The 22,713-nt window shown below is 48.7% G+C and overlaps 10 protein-coding genes and 2 non-coding genes across 12 annotated transcripts; 7 read left to right on the top strand and 5 right to left on the bottom strand.

Annotated features, from left to right (window-relative positions):
* Positions 1-108: 108 nt before the first annotated feature.
* BKA55DRAFT_t88 lies at positions 109-207 on the top strand. The gene has a single exon. It is a non-coding gene; the product is annotated as a tRNA-Leu (tRNA).
* Positions 208-266: 59 nt separating this feature from the next.
* BKA55DRAFT_608274 (uncharacterized protein) lies at positions 267-2,662 on the bottom strand. The gene is made up of 4 exons (XM_046196619.1): positions 2,514-2,662; positions 1,472-2,450; positions 1,346-1,398; positions 267-1,277 (listed from the first exon to the last, which is right to left on the bottom strand). The coding sequence occupies exons 2-4, from the start codon at positions 2,185-2,187 to the stop codon at positions 520-522; spliced, it is 1,527 nt and encodes a 508-aa protein (XP_046052779.1). The 5' UTR covers positions 2,188-2,450; positions 2,514-2,662; the 3' UTR covers positions 267-519.
* Positions 2,663-3,552: 890 nt separating this feature from the next.
* Positions 3,553-4,977, bottom strand: BKA55DRAFT_591146 (Carboxylesterase; the record flags this gene model as incomplete). The annotated part of the gene is made up of 1 exon (XM_046195196.1): positions 3,553-4,977. One exon carries the CDS (start codon positions 4,975-4,977, stop codon positions 3,553-3,555), a length of 1,425 nt encoding a protein of 474 aa, XP_046052778.1.
* Positions 4,978-6,740: 1,763 nt separating this feature from the next.
* Positions 6,741-7,232, top strand: BKA55DRAFT_271473 (uncharacterized protein). The gene is made up of 2 exons (XM_046185473.1): positions 6,741-6,921; positions 6,978-7,232. Exons 1-2 carry the CDS (start codon positions 6,797-6,799, stop codon positions 7,093-7,095), a joined length of 243 nt encoding a protein of 80 aa, XP_046052777.1. The 5' UTR covers positions 6,741-6,796; the 3' UTR covers positions 7,096-7,232.
* On the top strand, positions 7,233-8,626 carry BKA55DRAFT_271474 (uncharacterized protein). The gene is made up of 4 exons (XM_046185474.1): positions 7,233-7,625; positions 7,680-8,018; positions 8,076-8,377; positions 8,428-8,626. Exons 1-3 carry the CDS (start codon positions 7,369-7,371, stop codon positions 8,365-8,367), a joined length of 888 nt encoding a protein of 295 aa, XP_046052776.1. The 5' UTR covers positions 7,233-7,368; the 3' UTR covers positions 8,368-8,377; positions 8,428-8,626.
* A 208-nt stretch (positions 8,627-8,834) lies between these two features.
* Positions 8,835-9,649, bottom strand: BKA55DRAFT_686477 (uncharacterized protein; the record flags this gene model as incomplete). Its single annotated transcript, XM_046198942.1, has 2 exons — positions 8,835-9,523; positions 9,574-9,649. The coding sequence occupies 2 exons, from the start codon at positions 9,647-9,649 to the stop codon at positions 8,835-8,837; spliced, it is 765 nt and encodes a 254-aa protein (XP_046052775.1).
* Positions 9,650-10,859: 1,210 nt separating this feature from the next.
* Positions 10,860-12,249, top strand: BKA55DRAFT_591145 (PLC-like phosphodiesterase; the record flags this gene model as incomplete). The annotated part of the gene is made up of 2 exons (XM_046195195.1): positions 10,860-10,974; positions 11,024-12,249. 2 exons carry the CDS (start codon positions 10,860-10,862, stop codon positions 12,247-12,249), a joined length of 1,341 nt encoding a protein of 446 aa, XP_046052774.1.
* A 287-nt stretch (positions 12,250-12,536) lies between these two features.
* On the top strand, positions 12,537-15,990 carry BKA55DRAFT_535907 (amidase signature domain-containing protein; the record flags this gene model as incomplete). Its single annotated transcript, XM_046189753.1, has 8 exons — positions 12,537-12,592; positions 12,683-12,727; positions 12,777-13,396; positions 13,447-14,546; positions 14,677-14,754; positions 14,879-15,329; positions 15,381-15,544; positions 15,595-15,990. 8 exons carry the CDS (start codon positions 12,537-12,539, stop codon positions 15,988-15,990), a joined length of 2,910 nt encoding a protein of 969 aa, XP_046052773.1.
* Positions 15,991-17,197: 1,207 nt separating this feature from the next.
* BKA55DRAFT_559953 (uncharacterized protein) lies at positions 17,198-18,459 on the top strand. The gene is made up of 2 exons (XM_046192044.1): positions 17,198-17,381; positions 17,446-18,459. The coding sequence occupies exons 1-2, from the start codon at positions 17,297-17,299 to the stop codon at positions 18,198-18,200; spliced, it is 840 nt and encodes a 279-aa protein (XP_046052772.1). The 5' UTR covers positions 17,198-17,296; the 3' UTR covers positions 18,201-18,459.
* Positions 18,460-18,943: 484 nt separating this feature from the next.
* BKA55DRAFT_504800 (drug resistance protein) lies at positions 18,944-20,408 on the top strand (the record flags this gene model as incomplete). Its single annotated transcript, XM_046187124.1, has 4 exons — positions 18,944-19,378; positions 19,445-19,746; positions 19,808-19,878; positions 19,948-20,408. 4 exons carry the CDS (start codon positions 18,944-18,946, stop codon positions 20,406-20,408), a joined length of 1,269 nt encoding a protein of 422 aa, XP_046052771.1.
* Positions 20,409-20,693: 285 nt separating this feature from the next.
* Positions 20,694-22,022, bottom strand: BKA55DRAFT_559952 (uncharacterized protein). Its single transcript, XM_046192043.1, has one exon. The coding sequence runs from the start codon at positions 21,827-21,829 to the stop codon at positions 20,792-20,794; it is 1,038 nt and encodes a 345-aa protein (XP_046052770.1). The 5' UTR covers positions 21,830-22,022; the 3' UTR covers positions 20,694-20,791.
* Positions 22,023-22,521: 499 nt separating this feature from the next.
* BKA55DRAFT_t70 lies at positions 22,522-22,625 on the bottom strand. Its single transcript has one exon. It is a non-coding gene; the product is annotated as a tRNA-Leu (tRNA).
* Positions 22,626-22,713: the final 88 nt, after the last annotated feature.

The following is a 22,713-nucleotide window of genomic DNA, read 5'->3' as shown; positions in this document are numbered from 1 at the left end:
TGATGCAATATGATGAGATTCTGACAGAACAACATTATTACACTACCTTTCGCTTTTTGGACTGTGTATATTACAGAAAAACTCAATTATCCCTCATTCAATGACATCGGTGAGATGGCCGAGTTGGTTATGGCGCCAGGTTAAGGTTAACCTTAACACCAATTCCTGGTGGAGCAATCCTCCTGGGTTCGAGTCCCAGTCTCATCAGAGTTTCTTTTTTGCTACTCTTGACTTAACTTAAAGGGGTCTCTTTGAATATAAAATGCGGTTAGGGAGAGGAGTTCCTAAGTATTTTATATTTATTACTAGGTAAGACTTGGAAAACATCAGGAATGACAAAATTAGTATGTATTAATGGGCATGCTAATAATTGGTGCAAAGAACGGCAATTTATATACCTTTCCAGTAGACACGAGGGCAGTGTAGATTGAAAGAAGGTGGAATGTACAAAATTGATATCCATCCACTACTTGACCAGCTGTCAAAGGCAACGATGAGTAAAGAGCTGAACAGCTAATCTTAAACATATAATTGACCGTAACCGGTGCCGTCTCCAGCCGTAATATCCACTTGGTCGGAGTCGGCAAACAGGGCACCCGTGGTAGAGCGTTCCGGGAACTCAGGACGAGGAATATGTCGCCAATCGTCCTGTACACGCTTCGCAGCTTCCAAAAACCTTGACTGGACGCTTGCATAGTCCCCAACGACCAGCCTGTGATTGCGCTTCACGAATTTTCCATCAACAAGAACATGCTCCACATCACCGACATTGGAGTGCAAAATGATGGCCGCCACAGGGTCAAGCCAGCCTAGCAAACTGGGGCTGGTCCCGTCCCACACTACGACATCAGCCTTGGCACCTACACTGAGAATGCCAAGGTCTGGTCGGCGAAGGGCGAGGCCCCCGTTACGTGTGGCAAGAAGAAAAGCCTGCACGACGCTCATGGGGGTAGACTTGGGAATCTGCCACTTTTTAAATAGCTCGTCAGTGACCGCTGAGCGTGTGCTCTGAAGATAAAGGCGCGCTTGAGACACCAGATCGGATGACTGAAACGCGTGCGTGTCAACTCCGAGGGCAGCCTGGTCCAAGACCATGTTGCTAGACGGACGTCCGAGTCCAAACCCCATCTCCGACTCGGGCGTGATAGCTATGTGCTGATTCGTGCTTCGCAATAGCATCACGTCCCGCAAAGTGATGTACGACGCGTGCGAAAACACGACGGGGATGCTTGTATTGAGGATGCCCAGAGATTGCAAAGTGGTAGCAGAGTTCTCATCTGCAAGTTATACTTCGATTAGTCGGCTGACAAGCTAGTGCATATATGACTGAGACCGAGCAACTTACTTCCATATACGCCTCCTCCACTGTGGGTTGTGAGTACCGAGGCATTGATTTCCCTGTAGTGAAATTCTTGTTAGACCCGCAGAAATAAGGTGAAGCCACGCAGGCTGAAGGGCCATGAAGACCTACTTAGCCAAGTTGACAATCGACGCAATTGTTTCTTGGTCCACAGAGCCGTTGTCAAAGCTATCAAAAGCCATACCGAGTTCAACAGCTGTATCCCTCTCTGGGGCAGCATTTACGATATCCCGGTAGTTCACAATCTGCTGCGCGATGGTATAGTTGGCAACTTCGTGGAAGGCGTATGACCAGAACACACGTGCGCCGCTGTCTATACTGGCATTCAAGCCAGCCCAAGATGTCTCGTCTGACCAGGTATGGTGAGCGTGATCCAGCGAAGTGGTAGTGCCTGCATTCAGTGCTTCGTAAAGGCCGGCGAGCTGGCCGATGTATACCTGCTCAGCATCAATGCGCCCGGCAGAAGCGTGCTCTCCAAAGCGGCCGAAATATTCAGGGAGGGTTATATTGGAGAACATGGTTTTGAACAGGGTTTGCCAGCCATGACGGTGTGTATCGATAAAGCCAGGGCTGATGATCTTGCCTGCTGCATCTATAACTGTGGTGTTGGGAGGGATTGATACCGAAGGCTTTTTCTCATTCGACCATATGCCGGTAATGCGGTCTTGCTCAATGAGAATGTTTCCATTGCGGATGACATTTAGGTCGTTCGCTTCATGGTCGAAAGCGATGATGGTGCCGGCAGTAAATAGAATTGAAGATGTGGCCACGGGGGACACCAACTTGAGTACCGCAAACACGCAGAGTGGGAAGGTGAGCGAAACCATCTTATTATCAAATCGGGTTTCGAGTGTCGAGTCGGATGGAGACCAGTCGGTTGTTGTTCATTGTTTCTGCCACAAAGCGATTCGGCCGGGTCTTATAGATTTAAACTATTGCTCAGTTGTTCGGTTGGCTCTACACCTAAAGCTTAACATCGCGGCGTTAACGCTTCGACTATCTCCGAGTGTTTGTGTATGATTTGGTATTGGTAATCTCATGACAATACGGTGATGATTAATGCCATTATGTGTCGGCTGACGAAGGATGTCTCCATGATGTCTCTATGTTAGCCCGTGAAGCAGGACCCTGCATGCATAGAACAAAGACAGACAATTAGGCTGGAAGGCGTGGTACAGGCCACAAGGGTAATAAAGGTTAAAGCTGAATGAACCAATTGGGTGTAATAAAGATGACTTAATTACTTGAATCAGTTAGTCATCTACTTGGTGCAATTTCGTCGCCTCCCGGGGCAGCGAGAAGTCTAAAAGTCTAAACTGCTTTTACATGTCAGGTATAACGGCGATAAGTCTGCATCTCCCGTGGTTTAATCGTGGCTCCGCTCGCTTGATGACATTTTTTCTCCCTTCAGCCTAGCCCTCGGGGCGGGGTTCACGCATGGTGCTAACCCTTGTCTAGCTCAGGCAGATTGACTTTGTTCAGTGCAGAAATTGATATGCATAAAGGAATCACAAGTGCACCTCTTACACAGCCCTGAATTATCTCAGGTCGATAAAAGGGTTACCCTTAAGGTAGAATTAGAGATGCCGAATCCGCCTCGCCACTAGATTTCGAATTAATCCTTTCTAGTGCCACTGCTAATAAATGCAACATATAGTATATGAGGGCATGGATGTTGGTAGAAAAGGATGGGGTTTACTATGGCTACCTCATACCAATCCGTGTATTATGCCTTACCCATCGTGCATGGAGTACTATGGCACCATGCGGTTGAACCGTTGAGGCAGGCTAGCTACTAGAAGTTACTTAAAATTAGCTAGAGGCTGCGAATATCCTTAAAAGAATCTTTCCTCACAAATACATAGTGCTTGGAGTAAAACCTTTGTGTACATAACAATTATAGGCATCAAGTCGGGTTATCATAAGAATATAATAAAATAAAAAGGAAAAAGTCAGGGAAATAGTCTAAGCAGTGACAGTATCGGATACAGAGCTCTCAGGATATGGGTTTACCCAGGTCAGATTCCTTGGTGCAGGAAGGTTGAACCGGGGCCCAAAATAGGGATGTGGTCACAGGGGAACCTGATAGCGAAGTAATGTAGCCATATACTATCAGTATGTTTTGAAACAATGATTGCACGGCCATCATCACCATTTTCCTGCCCTGAACATAGTTTGCCCCTTGCTGGAGATTATGTCCGTTCAATGCCTTCAAAGGTTCGGAGAACGTCGGCTGCATGGATGGTCGGGTCGTACGGGGGGTTACCGATGCCGTGCGTGGTAGGTTCTCCAGCCACGGGCTTCCAAAGCCGGTCATGATTGCCTCCTGCGAAGTCCAGGAGTGCGTCGCGGACGAAGGTGTCCCGCCTGGCTTGCTCCTCACTGCATCCGGGGCGTTGCTGCCCGACAATGCCGTACATCTCCGTGCCGTGTACGGCTGGGGCATCTTGGACGGGGCCGATGCTGAGGAGATGGACATTGCCGCCCTGGGCGGAATGCGCGAGTGCTGCGCGCGCAGCTGGAAGCGTGAAGAAGTAGTCGGTGAAAAGAGCCCCGCGGACCTCGACTGGAGTGCGCCCGTCGACGTCGTAGGCTGCAACGATTTTCCTGGCACGGCTTCGTGGTATGCGCGACTTGGTAACAAGCTCATCGAACAAGTTGTCGATGCTGCCTGGGTCGAACTTTTCAGTCGCATTGATGACCCACCAATCGGCCTCGTTCGTTGTAGTGCTGAGGAGAATGTCGACATCTCGACGACGGCCGGAAGCGAGCACACGCAGTGGCGTGTCAGTGAGAACTGCCCCTGGCTGGGAGTGATCGTTCACTACACCGATGGTCGTGTTGTCGACGCCGTGTCTGTCGCCAATGTCCCGTGGGCTGACCTTGATGAGCGTCTCAGCCAGAAGTGTTGGGTCTACAGTCAGCAGTTGTTCGGGGTCGTCGGCAATGCCCAGTTCAGCGAGGACCTTGATCGCCAGCTCTTCGGCCCACCACGCCGGAACGATGCGGGATGCACCGCCGGAGAAGGCGGCGAGACGCCGGTACAGGCCGTCGGCGGCCGGGGCTGCGATGAGCCCCATGGTCGAGTACGCTCCAGCGCTGTGGCCGGCGACGGTGACTTGCTGCGGGTCCCCGCCGAAGCGAGCGATGTTCTCCTGTATCCATCGCAGCGCGCTGATGATGTCCTGCAGGCCGAGGTTGGTCGCGTCGGCAAAGACGCCGCCGTACTGAGACAGCGATAACCAGCCGAGCGGTCCGAGACGGTAGTTCAGAGACACACCGACGGCGCGGCCAGTTGCAGCCAGACCCGAGGCGTTGGAGGTTGTCGACGTGTTCGCGCCGACTTCGAACCCGCCACCGAAGATGTAAACGATCACGGGCAGCTTGCCTCTGCCTGCGTCCTCGGGGGCCCAAATGTTGAGATTCAGACAATCCTCGCTCATTCCGTTGTCGGCCTCGAGCCAGTCGGTATTGCCAGCTTGCACTGGCGCCGGCCCCTTCTGACTGTAGGGCAGATCCGGGTTGAAAGGGAGCAAGACTGACCGACAGAAGCGTTCTACCTTGGCGTAGGGGATGCCCAACCACGAGCGGACCGGACGAATGGCGGTACTGTTCATATTGACGAGGTCCTTGAATTGGCGATGGTGGGTTGAGAAACTTAAGATACGGTGCTTGACATGGACGAGTAATCAATGGAACTGTGAGACGCGACTGGCGATCAGAGCACTCCTTGCCGTATTTTCATACCTTGCCAGTAACTCTTATAGTTGTGCCGCTGCAAACAGACACCATGCAAGGATGTTACATTATTACCGCATTGGGATCGGCCCTTGAAGATACTCACCCGTGTCATAGGTCACCGAAAGCGCAGGCTGACTAGCGACCTAGCCGCCCCGCTCCGTCTGCACCCGCGTTCACATAATGACCTTGGGACGACTTTCATTCAGCACGGCTTCCCGCTGTCCTCGCAAGTACCCTCAAGATCCACATGTGCAGGCCACGAAGGGCACTAAACGGCTTCCACCCTTAGCTTACCATTTACAATATTACTTTCTTTCTTAATGCTTCTCTAGCAGCCTAACTGGAGGGCGGCAGCTGCGCTCTTAACTCTCCCCATTTAGAGAGGTTAATTCAAAGATGGAAATAATGGACTAAAGGGGGTGGTGGTGTGAATGTTCTTGTAAAAAAGCTTCGAGGGATACATACCAATAGAGGTTTGAGAACGGCTGAGTGGTAGAATCAGCCATCTTGAGAGGAATTCGAGTTTTAATACCAGACAGAAAGAAGTCCAGGGCTCGAATGAGGCGAGGGGCATACAAAGACGTGAGAAGATTGGAAGTGGCTTTCTAACGCAACAGGATCAGGTCAAGGAGCAAGGAAGATTGCAAGGAGAGTCGACCTCTCTGAGGCATCGAAGGGTTCGATCCAGCACCAGTCCTCGGGCTGACGTCCAAGGGGGCCAAATTTGGGATTCCCGGGTCCAAAATGAGACCCGAGGACCACGGCTCCCTCCCGCTTGGGGTTGCCATGGTTTTCAGAAGTTAGTTAAGGTGACAGAAATGGGCTGAGAGTTGAGGTCCCAGAAATGGGATCGACAAGAGGGTATGGGACTGCTCAGCTTGGGGGTGAGCACTGCGCTGATCCGGAGCTGAGTCGGGGCTCGAGGAGACCGTAAAAGCGGCCACCTGTGATGACTAAGAAGCCACTTGAGTTTCGTCTCAGGATACCATGTCAACGTGGGAAGATTCTTGAGCCAGATCAATGGATAGCTTTCCGTGAATTTCGTCAATTGTCGTGGAAACTGATCAAAGACGTCTTCCGCCCCAATGCAGACGACGGGCTACTTACGGAATCACTTACCTCACTCATGCCTAGCATGCATAGTCTATGTATTATAGCAAATGACCGGGAGGATGTCACGGCCGTCGAAGAAATCGCTGTTTTAATGCCATGGGTAAGACAAGCCGCTAGGAGGTGGATAGGCCTGAGTAAGTATTATCTAAAACCGCGTAGAAATCCCACGACCCTGTTTTAGGAGTCTTTTCGAATCGAATCGCTCGGAGTGCTGGATTGGACTCTCATGTCAGGTCTGAGTTTGATGCATTTGGAGATATGTTATATTTATGATCCTGTTTAGTAGAACAAACTCGGTCTTCCGTCCTAGACCTGAATTTGCAGCTCAGCATACTCAGTATTTAATAGCCACATCCATATAATTCAACACATTTTGCCTTTCCAAGCTCCCTAGGGGGATGTGCCAATAAACATTTTGGGATAACCGCACAGCCGGCTGTGCAGATAGCAGTCGCCGATGACTAAAGTCAAACCTTGTCTGACTAGATAACTTTGCCAACAAAACAAAAATACAACGCGATTGAACCATAAGTACTGCCCACCCTGAATACTGGTCTACAAACCTAATCAAAACCCAACCTGATGACCAGTTCAACCATGGCGTCGCGATTCCGAGGCGACGGAAAGGCCTCGCTATCATGCACCCGCTGCATCAATCGCAAGCAAACGTGCGACCGAGTCCTTCCAACTTGTTCGCGATGCGCGTCGTAAGCTTTACGCGATCCCACGATCGGCGAAATATTAATATTGACCAGAAACCCAGCCTCATGCAACTATCAGCAGCCGACAGAGCCATCAGCTTCGTTAGTTCAACTAGACAACTCGCGTCCGCCGTCCACGAAGCCTTTCCTCAAGTTAGGCTGCTGCGGCTGGGGATTTGACGGAGCATGGCCAATCTGAACTAATGCAGGCCATGCTTACATATAATTCCAATGACATCGATGCAAGGGCTCGGCTAGAAGATCGCGTTGGAGAAGTCTTTCGATCGCGGTTGCATTGTCCTGGAGCTCCTCAAAGATCCCGTCTTTGAGACATTCCCTCTTGTGGAACATCTTCGCAAAAATGAGTATTCATGTCATTTTGAGCTTGCAGATTGTTCGTGGCCAGTTTTGCATCTTGCCGTTCTTCTTGTCGCTACACCTCCTTGTGATCATATGGCATGCTCACAGACCAAGAGACTCTATGTGGCTCTCAAGGCCATGTTTGCAGTTCTTCAAGTTCGACTTTTAAACCATGCTGAGATTGTGCAGATCCAAGGCCTCATTGCGCTATACGAATGTGGACACGGGATGCTTGAGCATGCACATGTCAGTCTCAACTCGGCTTTCACAATGGTGTCACTACTGGATGTTGATTTATCCAATATACTGATATCGTTAAAGTGGAGATTGTCTCTTATGCTCATAGACAGGTAAGATACACACTGTATACGAGATTACAAGTCAATGAAATAATAACTTGACAGTTTGGTTGCCTTGCATACAATGCATAGGAAACATGACTGGATTCCTCTCGCTTGCCCTCCCGATCATAGCATGGTAAGAGCTATTACTGATAACTTTACAATCCTGAAGACTCCAAATAGGACCCCAAGGCCCGGCAGTCTCTCTCAGCGTGCCCTGGACTTTGGTAGAATTGTCTTCCAATCTAGACGCGTCTTGCAGCACATTCACGATTCGAAACGTGATCCTCGAGTTGAAAAACCAGATTGTGAATTAATACGCGAAATTCATCATGGAATTCCTCCCTTCGACGAGTCTCCCCAACACCCAGATCTAGATCATTCTTTTCGACTACCAATAAGGTAAGGGCCAAGCCCACGATTCTTTATCAACATCCGGATATTTACCTAGACTCATAGTTTCATATTTGCCCACTTCAAGGAGATGGTTCTCTCATGTCGACCCCATCAGCCATTTCATGACATGCATAATCTCGTACGCTGGTCTGGCGCGACGGCTCGTACTGACGCACGGTTTCACTTTGCCACGAATTCTGGTAAAAACGAGGAGAACAAGAAAACGCTGTCACTGATAAGCTTGGTATGCATTCTGCATAGCGTATTACTTGCACTCAAGATGGATATACCGAGTCCCAATGAGGAAGAGATGGCAGCTTTGATACCAGAAATGAGAAGGAGAAGCAAGAGATGACCAGCTGCGGGTGAGTATTTTGCCACACCCGTCCAAGTCTGAGGAACTAACTAGTCTTAGAAGTATATATCAGCCAGACTTGTGATGAGCTTAAAAAAAGGCAGCGGTCTGAGAATTGAAATGCAATGCTCGGGTATGCTGGCATTCTTTCCTCTGGTAGCTACTGCAGTTGATTTTTGACCTTCAGAACTCTACGAAGAGAGTGCAAGATGAACTATCTGAAACTGCAAACAGCCATTTTTCCGTGAGGGGCGTTAAATTTAGTTTCTCGATCTTCTCCTTATATCACAAATTTTGTCGTTTCGGAGAGTAGGAAGGGGAGGGCTGTGTAGTGTAAGGAACTGCAAGGTATTGCGTTTGTACATATACAAGAAGAATAATAATTTTTTGTTTCTCTAGGTAGAAATAGGTCTTAAGAGGAGACTCTCGATTTCGGTCTCCATATTGCCATAGCCTTAGCTCTATGGTTATTCGGCGAGGATCACGTCAATGGCAGTGTAATCAGCCCCAAAGTTCCCATTGGCGTCACCAAAATAGCCGTTCTGAGAATCATCCACATAGAATTGAGAGAATGGGATTCCATTATTAGGTCTCATGCAAACTCCTGCCTGGCAGGATCCGTTCGGCGCGGTGCAGGAAAGCGTGCCGCTAGCTGCTCGCGTGCAGGTCAAAGGAGCGAAGCTGAAGTTGTCGAAGGGGCACGGAACAAGTCGTCCAAGAACACCTGGAGACGTGTAGGTCAAGCATAGGTAATCGTTGTTACCTAACGAGAGCTTGCCGTTCACGAGGCTGAAGATCAAGGTTTGGGTTGAGTCAGATGGTGCGAAAGATAGAGGGGCGAATCGCTGGCCGTTGCCACGGAGGGTGAGGTCAGCGACAGGTCCAGTGCCGACGATGGAGCCGGGTGTGAAAGATGGGCCTGCGGTGGTTGTAGTGGAAGCTTCCTCGGTGGTGGTCGAAGCAGCCTCAGTGGTCGTGGAAGCAATCTCGGTGGTGGTAGTTTCAGCCAGCGTGGTAGAAACCGTCAGGATTTCGCTTGAGTCGGTGCTCAAGGTCTCAGTCGCAGAGGTCAAAGACTCAGTGAGGGAGACCTCAGAGGTAGCGGAAGCGGTGGCAGTAGATGATTCGACAATTGAAGTTGCGGCCGTAGTTGTTCCTAAAGCAATTTGTCAGAATTGATTAGTTGTCTTGCATATAGGTACTCACGAGCGGGCTTGCAAACTCCAGCTTCAACAACTATATCAGCCGCGAAAAGGGCCAGGGCAAAAGACAAGACGCGCATGATGACGGCTGAACGAATATTAACGAAAGACAGACAGCTTGATGAGACAGAACAGAGCATGTCTCAGCGTGGGGACGGGCTCTGTCTTAAACAATAATTACTGCTGATCTCCCACTCTAGACCCAATAGTTCCTGGATTGAATTGGGTCCATGTCTGCAATTATTGGCGATATTTTCTAGCTACGCGACGCCACATTCAATAGTCTTAACGGGAGACAAGGGGATAAGAGGTTTTAAGAGGTCGAGGTTATGAAGACCCACTGGGGAAATTTGTTGTTCTATGCGCGGATAGTGAGCTGTGACAGGGGATCAGAGTAACATGAAAGGGGGGCCAACAACAAACGGCCGTCGTCGAGAAACACATGGTTAAATGGTTGCAGATAGCATCGTCCCTGACGCAAACTGCTAGAACATCAAGCCTTTAGAAACACGGTCCGATCACGAGGGGTTTGTTGGGCCCAGATTGATGCTATTAATCTTTGACGTGATAAGTAGATAAAATCAATTGTAGTTGCTCCATAATTGGCGCTCAAAGTCGTCATGATGGATAGGATTATTGATTTTCCTCATTATATGTTGTTCTTTAGGCTCATATTCAATCAAAACTGCTTGATGGTGGCGTTAGTTGGCAAAACGTCAAACAAGACCGTGCCAATGAAGTTCTTTTGAGGGTCGAAGTACAAAGATATAGATACTCCACAGATATCTCTTTTACAATTGCAATAGAGATAACCGAGACCGAGTAAAAAGTGGTGAGATTTTCACCCTGCACATGGGATGATAGTTCCCTACCCTATACCATACTATTTCACACTTTCTTAGTCTAATACTCCATCTTGGCTGTCACTGGAGCGACAGGGAATATAGAAAAACATATGCAGCAAACCACAGAGGAGAGATTTCTCAGAGAATGCTTGCATTAGTTATACCCTCTTCCAAGCGGATCTTGGTGACGCAATTGATGCCCCAAGATCTTCCCCCTCAAATAGCGCGAAGCTTGAAGCGTAGCTTGCCGGTGGCTGAGTCCCAATGATTCTTTGTGGACAAGGTGGCCTCAGAATGCCAAGACGTTTTCAGCTGGGCACTAGTGAGCTGAAACAACAAGGGTCTAGGCCCAGAAATGTTGAGGCATACAAATAGTCAGATTACTCCGCTTTGATCATCCCTAGACATCTTTAAACCATCTACTGTCATCGAATCTACAGACAAAATGGGTGAAGGCGGCTATCTCAATCTTGTCAACGGTACACCGTACCGATGGAAGCGTACTCAGCAGAATAGCTATCAGATGGAGGCCTGGAGCTTCCCGGAGTCCATCGATGCAGGTAAATCGACTGCACTTGAGACATAAATGGATATCTAACCACATCTCAGGCAAGGTTCCCAGCACATACATTGAATTTGACCACGGCGTTCTTAAGAAGCGTGGAGATACTAGTGGATCGGTCACCTACAGCTTGGAGGGTACCAACGCTACCTTTTCAATCCATGTTCGCGATAAACCCGCAAACATCTGGATTCAGCTCGACGGTCTTGAGACGCTGAATAACTCTCGCGGCTCAAAGATCGAACTGGGATGGCAGCACGACGAATGCGTCACCTTCGTGCTTTCCGGAAAGCAGGGAAACTTTCATTCTTCGAACCCGCCTACGGATTGGATGCAGCAGAACAGAAACACCCTTGGTCATCGTCCTCTGTCGCAGATCTGCATGTTGGGCACTCACGACTCGGGCATGTCGACTGTGTCTCACTCTGATGTTCCAGGCGGTGTCATTGATCCATACGTTCTGTGCCAGTCAGTCTCGGTTCTGGGACAGCTTGCTCATGGCGCTCGATACTTTGATCTTCGGCCTCAGTACTCGGGCGGTCATTTGTGGACCGGCCATTACACCGGAAAGGTCGGCGGTCGAGGCGAGTCGATCTCGGATATTATTTCTGCTGTTAACGAATTCACGAAAAAGAACGGCGAACTCATCATCCTGAACTTTTCGCACTCTCTTCAAACCGACACCGACGAATGGCGAGAGTTTACCAAGCAGGAATGGCACAATCTCATGAAAGAGCTTCTCAAGCTGAACCACCTGTTTATCGTTGAGGATAAGAACAAAGCCAAGAACCTCACCCAACTCAAGCTTGACGATTTCATCGGCAACGGCAAGGCAGCTGTTATCTGCGTCATGGAGCAGTGGGATCTCGACATTGGCGATTATGCGCACAAGGGATTTTACAAGTACGAACAGATGAATGTTCGCAATGAGTACTCCAATAAAGATGATGCTGTTGTTATGGTTAATGACCAGCTTGAGAAGATGAAAGGCCATATGTCCGCCAAGGATAAGCGTCTTTTCCTGCTTTCTTGGACATTGACCCAACAGGCTCCATCTTGGGATGGTGACGTTGTTACGTTCGTCAAGATTGCACCAAGGTCTTTGAAGCCGATTAAGAAGTTGGCTTATACTTGCAACAAAGAGCTTTTCACACGACTTCTGCCTGAGGTCAGTGATAAGTCGTTCCCTAACGTTGTGTACATTGATTACTTGGATAATCAGGATTATGCGGCTTTGGTTATCGCCATCAACGATAAGGTTTTCAATAATTAAAGCGGTTGGATGCATATACGCTGGTGGCTGCCTATATTAAGCCATACGTTTCAATAGCAAAGCTTGCTTTAAGCCTCTGACACAACTTGGTCCCAAACCTCGGCATGTAATTCGTCACTCGTATTTTCAATGCGTCCGAGACTCCGAGTACGTAGATGCATGACTAACACCGCTAAATCGGTCTCCGCGGTGGCCGCCTTATCCGAGAGAGTTTAAATTCCCCGATTTCTGCATGAACTTACAAACCTAACTCCAGTTTCTCAGTATCATCGTCATCATTCTTCAATATGAGTAATTTCAATGATGAGAGGCGGTTCTTTAACTATCCTGAGCCTCAGGAAGGGTAAGCATGCACTGCGTGATGGGCGAATCATATGCTGACGTTTTTTGCTTATCGCAGACCTCATGTGCCGTATGCTGTCGAACGGAATAGGAATCCGGTCTTGAGAGGACCCTTGCTTGTTGCTGCTGCTTTTTTGTAAGTTTTTTATACACGTGAGAGAAGTTGTGAGATGCTGATGGTGTAGGATGGAATGGATTCGGTTTATTCGTGAGACTGCTTGGGCTAATGCGGGTTTCGCTTCGCTCCGGAACATCCGGGCTTATCTTGAGCATTTCGAGCCTCGCTACGATCCAACTGTCGTGCCAATTGCGCTATCTGAAGCTGAGGCTAAAGAACGCGGTGAGAGGTTACAGATTTCGGCTTTACAGCAGGCAAATGCTTCTCAGACATTAAATCCGTCAAAATTCTACTCAGCAGCTGATTATCGAGCTCTCTACCTCTCTGGAGAGCTCACCCCAGTTGACGTTGCCAAGGCAATCCTGCCTTTGGTTGAAGTCGATGGCCCTACACCTGGCCGACACGCCCAAGGCTGGAGAGAGCTCAATATCGAACGTATCATGAGAGCTGCTGAAGCTTCAACAGAACGCTATAAGAACAAACAGCCCCTCGGCCCCCTCGATGGCGTTCCATCCGCTATCAAAGACGACTATGATTTAGACGGCTACTCAACAACTCTCGGCTCTCCAAGAGATTACACCGAAACTCCTAAGGACGGAGAATCAACTACAAGTTGGATCGTACGAAAACTCGAAGAAGCGGGTGTCGTCATCATTGGCAAACTCGCCATGCACGAGTTCGGACTAGGTAAATCCCGTATTCTTATTCTTATTCTTCACATCGACTGACCTTATCAGATACGACCGGAAACAACCCCAATCAAGGAACGCCGCGTAATCCATTCAATTCAGGCTATTATACCGGCGGAAGTTCATCTGGTCCTGCTTACGCTGTTGGTTCTGGACTTATTCCTCTTGCGTTGGGCAGCGATGGCGGTGGCAGTATTCGAATTCCTGGATCGTTTTGCTCAGTGTTTGGGTTGAAGCCTACACATAACAGACTTGCGTCTTGGCCTGGTGCTAATCACTCACCGACATGTGCTGTTCAAGGACCGTTGGCTGTTGATATGCAGTCGTTAGCAGCTGCGTACGAAGCCATCGCTGAACCTCATCCGTCAACACAATTCCCGCCTTTAGCTCTTCAACCTTCACCACCTGTTACGAAAGTCCTCGGAATATTCGATGCATGGATCTCACGCGCCAAACCAAGTGTTCAGTCGTTGGTTCGCGGGCTGGTTGAGTCTTTGGCGGCTAAGCACGGATACACCCTCGTCCCGATTGAAATTCCCTTCCCTGCTGAGGGCCAGATGGCGCATGCACTTACTGTTCTGACTGATGCTTCGACATTACTTTACGATACGAAGGGTTTGACGCCCGCTAACAAGATTCTGCTTGCTCTTGGAAGGACTACGCCTTCGACGGATTATCTGTTGGCTCAGAAGTTGAGAGGGATGTTGATGCAGCATCTTTCATATCTTTGGAAGACATATCCCGGCATGCTTATCATAACTCCCACTACGGCTTGCGCTGGTGCACCTATCCGCGGTGGAAAATCAGAGTTATCTTATGGCGTTAACGACGGGAATTATACTCTCGAAAGCATGGAGTATGTCTGGCTCGCTAACTTCTGCGGTCTTCCTGCTATTACGGTTCCAGCAGGATATGTTATTCCCGAGGGAAGAAAGGACGCTGGCGAAGTTGCTGATAAAGATACCGAGGGTAAAATTCCAGTTGGACTGATGGCGACCGGCGAATGGTGCAGTGAAGATGCGCTGTTGCAGTTTGGGTTTGATGCAGAGGCTGCTGGACAGGATCTTCGATGCAAACCCCCGATTTGGGAGGATGTTATTTCGAGGGCCAAGGATGAGGCTAAGTTGAGTCGAGGTGCCTCCAGTAGAGTGAGGAGTGAGTAGACCGGCTGGTAGAGTAGTTTGAGTATTGTACCTTGGTGCGGAGGGGAAGTGGGAGGATATATCCTAGAAGATTCATAGAGTTTATTCTCTTGTCATACTATGAAAATTATACAAGGGCCAGTCTCAGAACATCCAATTGCAGCTTCCTTCTTTGGCAAGATTCTCGGAGCCTTGCATATCTCCGCACCTTGCTGTAAGCTCACGTGTTCTGAGGTGTTTCTTGTCCTTAGCTGATCCTCCTAACCAACAACCTACATCGCACCACATTAGAACTCAAACCCCCTCATCAAGCCCATTTTCTTATTCTGGTAATAAAGGCGGTAGAACAGACGAGCAAAGAAGTCGGACCTATGGGTTCCTCAAAGCACGACATTCGCGAGCTCACCAGCTCAGATGATGACATCCAGCAAGCATGGAAGCTGTGGCATACAATCTTTCCAGACTGGCCCATCGAGCAAGGACGGTTCGTAGGGCTTCTGTTTGGCATAAAGGGCCAACATTGGATTCACGAGCATGGATTCTGTCTGTCCTTCTATACTAAGAGCGGAAGCCTCGGGCATATTGCAGCCATCGGAGTCTTACCTGAATACCGTCGTAAAGGACTCGGCAATGCACTACTAGAGAAAGGAAAGGCTGGTTTGAAAGATGCGGCGAAGGATGCAGGTCAAGAGTTGAAGTCTTTGGCAATGGGGTCCATCTTTCCGAGACTTTGGTATCAAGTGCCAACCAGTATTTCGCCGGAAACGAAACAATTTCTTTCTCACCGAGGTCAGTTCGAACCTTTCAGCAAGACGTAAAGTTTATTTAACAATTCAATAGGGTCGTATAATACTACAAACACTACTCGAGATCTTTATAAGGACATCAAGGATGAGATTGCACCGCCTGAGATAATGGAGCGAGTCTCAAAGACAAACATCAAGTTCACCCCATGGTCACCGGAGCTATATGAAGAATGCATGAAAAAACAACAAGAACTATTCGTAAGTCACTCTCTTAGCCATTTTACCTTCATCAAACTAACATCGTTCAGACCTGGGGCGGTATCTACGAAGCTCTCGCAGCACGAGGCCAACACCACGAAGTAATGGTCGCCATCGATCCAGACACCAACAAACAAATCGGCTGGACTCTTATGTGCTCTTTCGCATCTTCTGCAGGTGATGTCTTCGCATTTCTTCCTCTCCTTCCTTCTGGAGAAAAGACTGGTCTTATCGCTGCGGTTGGAGTAGATGAGGCAGCAAGAGGGAAGGGTGTCGGGTTAGCACTCGTCGTCAAGGCCATGGAGAATCTGAAGGAGAGAGGTATGGAGGGTATTCTTATTGACGCTGTTGCTATACGGGGGTTCTATGAGAAACTGGGCTTTGAAGCGCGTTGGGAGTATGAGTCGTGTAGTTTTGATGCGGCTACATCAGACGCTGAGGCCTGATTTGTATCAGGAAAATGAAGTTGAATACCAACTAACTCAGTGACGAAACTCAAGCACGCCAAAAATCTATTTCCGTTTCTAGAACTGAGCTCCTGCCGCTCTAAGCTGAGTTGGTGCTGAGGTCGGGCTGAGGGCCCTGGGCTGCCTCATAATTACCATCGTTAAGACGTGGAATGGCGTGTTACTCCAGTTTTACCAGAAGACTCTGACTCGATGAATCCCATATGCTTCCAGGATTGGACAGTCAAGAATCATACCCTATAAGGGGATTCAGGTGTGACAGACTAATCATCTCGAGTGCCAGAGGTGTTTTCATCGATACAGTTGAGCTGGGTCGGTCGACCAGGGTTGCAAGGTTGAGTAAGAGCCAGCAAGGTTGGCAGCGGACTGTTGAGACATTGTTCACATGGCTCTCACGGGTTTCATCCGGGCGTTGTGTCTCATATCAGGATAAAATACAATCAACAGCCGTAGCCAGAGGGTCGATACCGATAGCTACCAGGACAACACCCAGGGTCAGGGCATGGACTGGAAGTATCTCAGGCATGTCGTTATGGCTTTGCGCCTGACCAGCAGCTCAAGCACCGGCTCACTTTCTGCCTCTTAGCCAAGACACCAACACCTCGTGTTCCTTTCTTCCTTTCGGCAGCTTTGCCTTCCCTGATGTAATACCTTCTGCATTACTTGACAGAAGATATGTCTGCTGTCGGCGGGGAGGGTGTCATCCTTGACTGACTCTGTAGGCCACAAGCCCGTGATGCCGTCCGGGCTTCTACTTCTAGCTATCAACGACAGAGCTTGGGCTCCTCAGGAATGATGCCTTTCTAGCTTCTTTACTGTTATTTCTTTCAACAAGGCCTGCCCCAAAGAGCTTCATGGGTTGAGCGCGAGGCACTGAGGACTTGAGACTTATTGTGTCTTGGCCGCGGAGGTAATGCATTATTTGAGATAAATGTATCATGTTCATTGCAACCTTTCATTTCTCCTCGGCCGTGTAATTAAGTAATCACTCAGCTGAAAAATTAAAGATTCTAGACCCCCTAATGGCGTTCCGTTATTTAAAGATTAGTGACGCTATGGTTATTTTCAGGGGTCTCATTAAGCCTATTGGCTCAGCACGCTATAGCGCATTGCTTCTTGACCAGCACTAACTGGTTTTTTTATAGCCCTTTTGGCTATTGATTTATAGATCAAACTATTGATATGTGGAAATAAGGCTGCCTTCACTTAAATATCCTTTCTACTGCTTCCCAGCTTTCTTTTCTCTTTCTTCTTTTCATTCAATTCTCAACATAAATATTGCAAAATGCGATCCAATGCCTTACTATTGGCTATCGGGCTTTTTGTCACGGACTCTGTGTTTGCTGGCCCTTGTAAGCCCAGATCTTCCTGTAAGTAGAATTAGCCATAAGTTACGACTTGCAAGATGCCGCCTAACAAGGAATCACCCTTCAGCGTCAAATGCAATAACGACGACTTCCATAACTAGTGCAATCGAGTCCACTACGACTACTCTGGGAACATCTACTGATGTCTCCTCCAAAACAACAACCTTGGAGGCGACCACGACTACCTCCGTTGTAGAAACCACCGCGACGACATCGAATGCCCAGACAACTACCACTGCGGCGTCGGACGCCCCGACAATTGCCGACATCACCACCACAACTTCGGAGGCTGAGAGCACCACCACCGCTGCCGTGGCCACTCCAACCTTCAAAATCGTTGGTGGCGGCGGCGCTGTGAATGGCGCAGTTCTCAAAAGTCTTGATGTTGAGGGCAGCCCAATAATGTTTAACCCCAACTACCCTCTCAACGATTACAAACCCAGAACGTACATCATCGAGCCCAGCACCGGCCGAGTTAAAGATAAAGACACCGGATACTATTTGTGCGCATACTATCAAAGCTCTGGCGTGATCGAGCCGGCCAATATTGCAGTGTGCACAGGCACCCCCGGTCCCGACCAGACATCCGAGTACGTGAACTGCCGGGTCGTCGGTGGCAAGCTCTCATGCACAGTTCCTCAAACCGTGTGCACCATGGACTTCTTTGACCCTTTCAGCCTCCCAACATGCGAAACTTCGTCCAGCAACGAAGTATACGATCAGCTTTATTACCGGGTGCTTGGTGACCAATACATCTTTCTTGGCACAGGTAGCCCTGATAATACTTATGCGGCCGTCGACCTCATTGCTCAAGAAGCATGAGCTAATGGACCGAGGATAGCAGTTCAGGATGTGTTATTTCCAGTAAAAGCTACATTCTACACCCCATGTTTCAGTACTCAGCAATCTATACAATTATTTTGGGAACTTGTACCTGAATCAAAGACACCGCAAAAAGTGCAAACGTTCGTCACGTAATTGAGTAGATGCGCGTTGGTAAGCTAGGCTGTAGGTGTCTTGTTATGGATCTAAAACTCCAGTCTATCTGTACAGAATAAAAGAAGACGGCAAAATTTATGGCGTGATATAAAGATATGTCTTGCGTGCTGAGAACAATGATGATGTGATTAGGTTCCAGGGTTGGGATTCCTGTAGCAGTGACGAAGAAGGAACAAACACAATACATTCACTGACTCTAGCGAGTCTAAAACGCCCATAGCTCACTGCATTTAGCAGTTCTCTTGTCTTGAGTACAAATGGCCAAAAGCAACCATCCCGGGGCTCCAGACATCGAACTCCAGTTGAACATTCCGGAGCCCGAAAGGAGCCAAGATTGCGATGCACAGGCCCCCGCGGTTGTAGACTCAGATAACCACCAGTTTCCTTCCATCTCACGAACCAGAGCGATACTACTAGTGGTAGTTCTATCCTTAGCTGCCCTTCTCACTGTATGACCCCGATCTGCTTCACTCCAACGCGGCAAGGAACTTTTGATAGCTAACAGAAGAATACAGGTCCTAAACTCCCAATCAATCGTCATCATCTTACCCGAGCTCGGTGAATCAATGAACATACCAGCTTCCCGCCAGCAACTAGTCGTCTCTATCTACAACATCTCCACAGGCAGTGTTATGCTCCTCTGGGGTCGTTTAGCTGACGTGTACGGCCGCCGTCTGGGCTTCCTAACAGGATCTATCCTCTTCACCTTATCAACTCTCTGTCTCCCTTGGTCCAGCTACGAAATACCGTTCTACGTATTGAGAGCTGTTCAAGGCATGTCAGCTGCGGCCATTATGCCTTCGGGTATCGGCATTTTAGGATCCACCTTTGCGCCAGGTCCATCGAGGAATATGGCTTATATCACCATGTCAGCCATGGCCTCCCTGGGTTCGGTCGTTGGCAGTCTTTTGGGCGGTTTTGTAGGGTCTGCTCTTGGTTGGAAGTGGGTGTTCTGGATACCTGCTGCGGCCTCTGTTTGCATCACCGTTTCTGGCTTGGCTGTCACAGCTGGCGCATCTATGCAAATGGCAACTCAGGCGCAAATTAATCGCCGAGAGGGCGGCAAGAGACCCGATATTGATTGGATTGGAGGCCTACTAGTTTCTTGCAGCCTGACACTGCTCCTGGTAGTCATGACGCAGGCTAATGTTGTCGGATGGTCTACACCTTGGATACCACCGCTGTTGATCATGTCTTTGCTGGTATTTGGTGGATTCATCTTTTATCAGTGTCGACTCGAGAGGGACTCGGACCGTATACCGTTGATACGCATGTCTATGTTCAAGAAAAAGAAATTCTCGGCGCTGTTTGTGTTGGTGGGTTGCTTCTATGCATCTTTCAACGGCTTTCTCGTGTTTGTAACCTACTTGTAAGTACCCATATATAGCCCCTTGTTACAACTCTATACAGGCAATTAACAGAATGGCTAGCTATCAAAACTATGAGGGACTAGACCAGTTGCAGACGACACTTCGATTTCTTCCCGCTGGTGTTTCTGGCTGTAAGTATCTCTTTCTTCATATCTACGGTCTGTCATGAACTATACTAACGTTAACTTTCATTTCTCTAGTACTTGTATCATTTGCCGTCTTTCCAGCTCTCAACCATCTCCCATCCTTCATAGTCTTGACTTCAGGCCTCTTATTCAGCATCATATCTCCGTTCATACTCGCTCTACCAGCTATCCCACCAAGCACTACTTATTGGGCATGGGGTTTCCCTGCCATGTGCTTCTGTATGAGCGTTGAGATAGTCTGGCCCGTCTTTAGTCTGCTTACTGCCAAGTCTTTACCCCAAGAGGACCAGTCTCTCGGCGGCGGCCTTCTACAGACAGTAAATAATATCGGCCGTGCTTTGGGTTTGGCGGTTGCTACAGCTGTGCAGACCTCAGTCTCTGGCGATACGGATGACTTCATAGGATCGGATGATTACTTGCGGGGCCTAAGAGCTGCTCAGTGGGTAAACTTTGCTCTGGCAGCAACTTCAATGTTGATGGGCCTGATTTTTTTCAGAGGATCGGAGAAAGCATGATACATTGTTTGATCTCTCGGTATTCAGTTTGAAAACATCTACGCATCTTATTCGGCACCTGTACTGACAAAGGTTGCCTTGTGACAAGAGGAGAATACTGGGTGATATTTCGAGGTCTATCGAGCAACTAGTAGACTCTAAGTTCAATTTCCGTGTAATATGAAGCTGAGTCAAAAGCCATAAGCATCATAGAAAGGTTAAGCTGACTATTTTTCTGCATGTATGGATGTACAAGTATGCTTATGCTCACCTCGATGCTTACGCTTACGGAAGCGTTGAGGTACATGAAGATCACTCGGAACCCGAATCACTTAGAAGAATACAGTTTAGAGTCATTAATCATTAAACGCTAGAAATACACATAAAAAACAGCGAATGTCTGGCTACGGCCAGTAGACATCCAGGGTATCAACCGGAGAACCTCCCTCCGTTATGCCTCCACCTGGAAGGTAAATGCCACCCTTAATCGCAACAGCCGCGCCTCCATGTCTTGGCAGCTTCATAGTACCGAGCTCCTCCCACTTCCCGGTCTTTGTATCAAAGACCTCAATTTGGTCAAACATACCCTCCGAATCTGAAGTAGTGTTTCCTTCTCCGCCTAAAACGTAGACTTTGGTGCCGATTGTACCGGAAACGGCACCACCGCGGGGAGTGGGCATGCGCGCTTCGCTGGTCGTCCAGCCTGCTTCTAGATCCTCCAGATCGAGAATGAAAACTGTGTCTTTTACGTTGCGTTGGCCGCGGAGGCGACCGCCGAGAACGTAGAATTTGTTTCCGACGATAGAGGCTGTTGCGTGATCACGGCCTTCGGGGAGCTTCTTTGCTGCGGAGGGAAGATCGATCCATTGTGAAGTCTTGGTGTTGAAAGCAGAGACAAAATCGACGGTATCTTGTTCTCCGCCTGGCCCAATTGGTTCCAAGGTGCGCATACCTCCAGCCATGTAGATAATGTTTCCATAAACACCAATCGCAGCACTGCCTCTCTCTTCATCCTCAGGAACCGGGTCGAGCTCCGTCCACTCATCGACATCGGGATTGTAGACCCAGGAATCTGAAAATGCTCGCCAAGCTCCATTGTCGATATCTGAAAGTCCACCGAGAAGGTAGATCTTGCCATTGACTGCAGCGACATTGGGATGATTCACTTTCACGGGCGCCTCGGTGACGTATCGACGCCATGAATTCGATCGCGTATTGAAGAATTGCATAATAGCAGTCGTCTCATACCCATTGGCCTCGCGATTGGGAACAATCCCACCGATGATTGCAAGGGTCTTTTCCGAGAGTGCGACGACACCATGTTCTTGCCGGGGAGCAATGGGGATAGAAGGTAAAGTTTTCCAGGTATTCGCTCCTTGGGGGACAGCACTGGCCAGTGCGCCCGATAACAGCGAGAGGAGAGATATACTGGAGAAGATCATGGTGAGAGACTGAAGAGAGGATGTTTAATGGAAGAAACATAAAGTGGCCACCCGGATTCTTAAGTAGCACCCAGACTTGGCATGTTCGTCATGGAATTGTGGCTGGATGACCACCTACGAGGGTAGGAGAGGGGGTTCTTGGCATCAGCATCTCTCACAAAGATGAAGCACCAAGTGCCTTGGGGGTTACAAGGTGTAGAGGGGGAAAACAAGGTTTTGCACTAAGATAAAGTCCCCTGTCCAATGTATGACTGCTAAATCCGAAATCGCCGCGCGTGCAAGGGGGCTTGTTGGAATGAAATTAATTGGCGCCAAGCACTCGTCCCCATATATTCTTGTTTTGAAGCACGTGTGCGCTTAACTCAATAATTATGGTTGTTGCGCGTTTTTATCGTCATCTGCACGTGGATATCTTATTCGACATTCCAGGTCAAGAAACATCAGCTATTGAGATTAGACACATTGCAATTTAACTGTTATCAACACTAGCGATAGTTTTTATGGCATAACAAAGTGTGAACTGAACATTGAGAGTGGCTGTCAAGCCTCTTAATGCCCTGTATCCCTGCATCCCTGTATCGTTTACGTATGCGAAGCTACAAGCCACAACAGCAAGTCATGACGACCACAGCGTGTATCTCGTGTCGTGAATATACTGTGTAACTTGATCGTCTGATGTGCAAAAAAGAATCTGACAAGACTGGGATTCGAACCCAGGCCCCTTTCGAGACTGCGAATCGTCACTAGTTCTTATGGAACCTGAACACAGCGCCTTAGACCGCTCGGCCATCTTGCCTTCCGATTGGATAACAACTGAGTCTCCAAGTTGGTGTTACCATGCTGGAGTTTGCCAAGCTCGGCTGTCCCCAGAAAACGGCTTGGTA

This window comes from Fusarium redolens (assembly GCF_020744475.1).
Source record: "Fusarium redolens strain MPI-CAGE-AT-0023 chromosome Unknown BKA55scaffold_4, whole genome shotgun sequence".
NCBI lineage: Eukaryota > Fungi > Ascomycota > Sordariomycetes > Hypocreales > Nectriaceae > Fusarium > Fusarium redolens.
The sequence above is the reverse complement of the archived record's forward strand: the minus strand, read 5'-3'. Positions and strand labels throughout refer to the sequence as shown.

What these genes read in the sequence shown, in the direction of transcription:
- BKA55DRAFT_608274 (XM_046196619.1), bottom strand. Translation starts at nt 2,187, where the DNA reads ATGGTTTCGCTCACCTTCCCACTCTGCGTGTTTGCGGTACTCAAGTTG. An exon ending in TCGATTGTCAACTTGGCTAA is followed by an intron (nt 1,399 to 1,471) that starts GTAGGTCTTCAT and finishes ATTTCACTACAG; the next exon opens with GGAAATCAATGCCTCGGTAC. An exon ending in TGGAGGAGGCGTATATGGAA is followed by an intron (nt 1,278 to 1,345) that starts GTAAGTTGCTCG and finishes TATAACTTGCAG; the next exon opens with ATGAGAACTCTGCTACCACT.
- BKA55DRAFT_271473 (XM_046185473.1), top strand. Translation starts at nt 6,797, where the DNA reads ATGACCAGTTCAACCATGGCGTCGCGATTCCGAGGCGACGGAAAGGCC. An exon ending in ACTTGTTCGCGATGCGCGTC is followed by an intron (nt 6,922 to 6,977) that starts GTAAGCTTTACG and finishes CCAGAAACCCAG; the next exon opens with CCTCATGCAACTATCAGCAG.
- BKA55DRAFT_271474 (XM_046185474.1), top strand. Translation starts at nt 7,369, where the DNA reads ATGGCATGCTCACAGACCAAGAGACTCTATGTGGCTCTCAAGGCCATG. An exon ending in TCTCTTATGCTCATAGACAG is followed by an intron (nt 7,626 to 7,679) that starts GTAAGATACACA and finishes ATAACTTGACAG; the next exon opens with TTTGGTTGCCTTGCATACAA. An exon ending in TCTTTTCGACTACCAATAAG is followed by an intron (nt 8,019 to 8,075) that starts GTAAGGGCCAAG and finishes CTAGACTCATAG; the next exon opens with TTTCATATTTGCCCACTTCA.
- BKA55DRAFT_559953 (XM_046192044.1), top strand. Translation starts at nt 17,297, where the DNA reads ATGCGATCCAATGCCTTACTATTGGCTATCGGGCTTTTTGTCACGGAC. An exon ending in TTGTAAGCCCAGATCTTCCT is followed by an intron (nt 17,382 to 17,445) that starts GTAAGTAGAATT and finishes ATCACCCTTCAG; the next exon opens with CGTCAAATGCAATAACGACG.
- BKA55DRAFT_559952 (XM_046192043.1), bottom strand. Translation starts at nt 21,829, where the DNA reads ATGATCTTCTCCAGTATATCTCTCCTCTCGCTGTTATCGGGCGCACTG.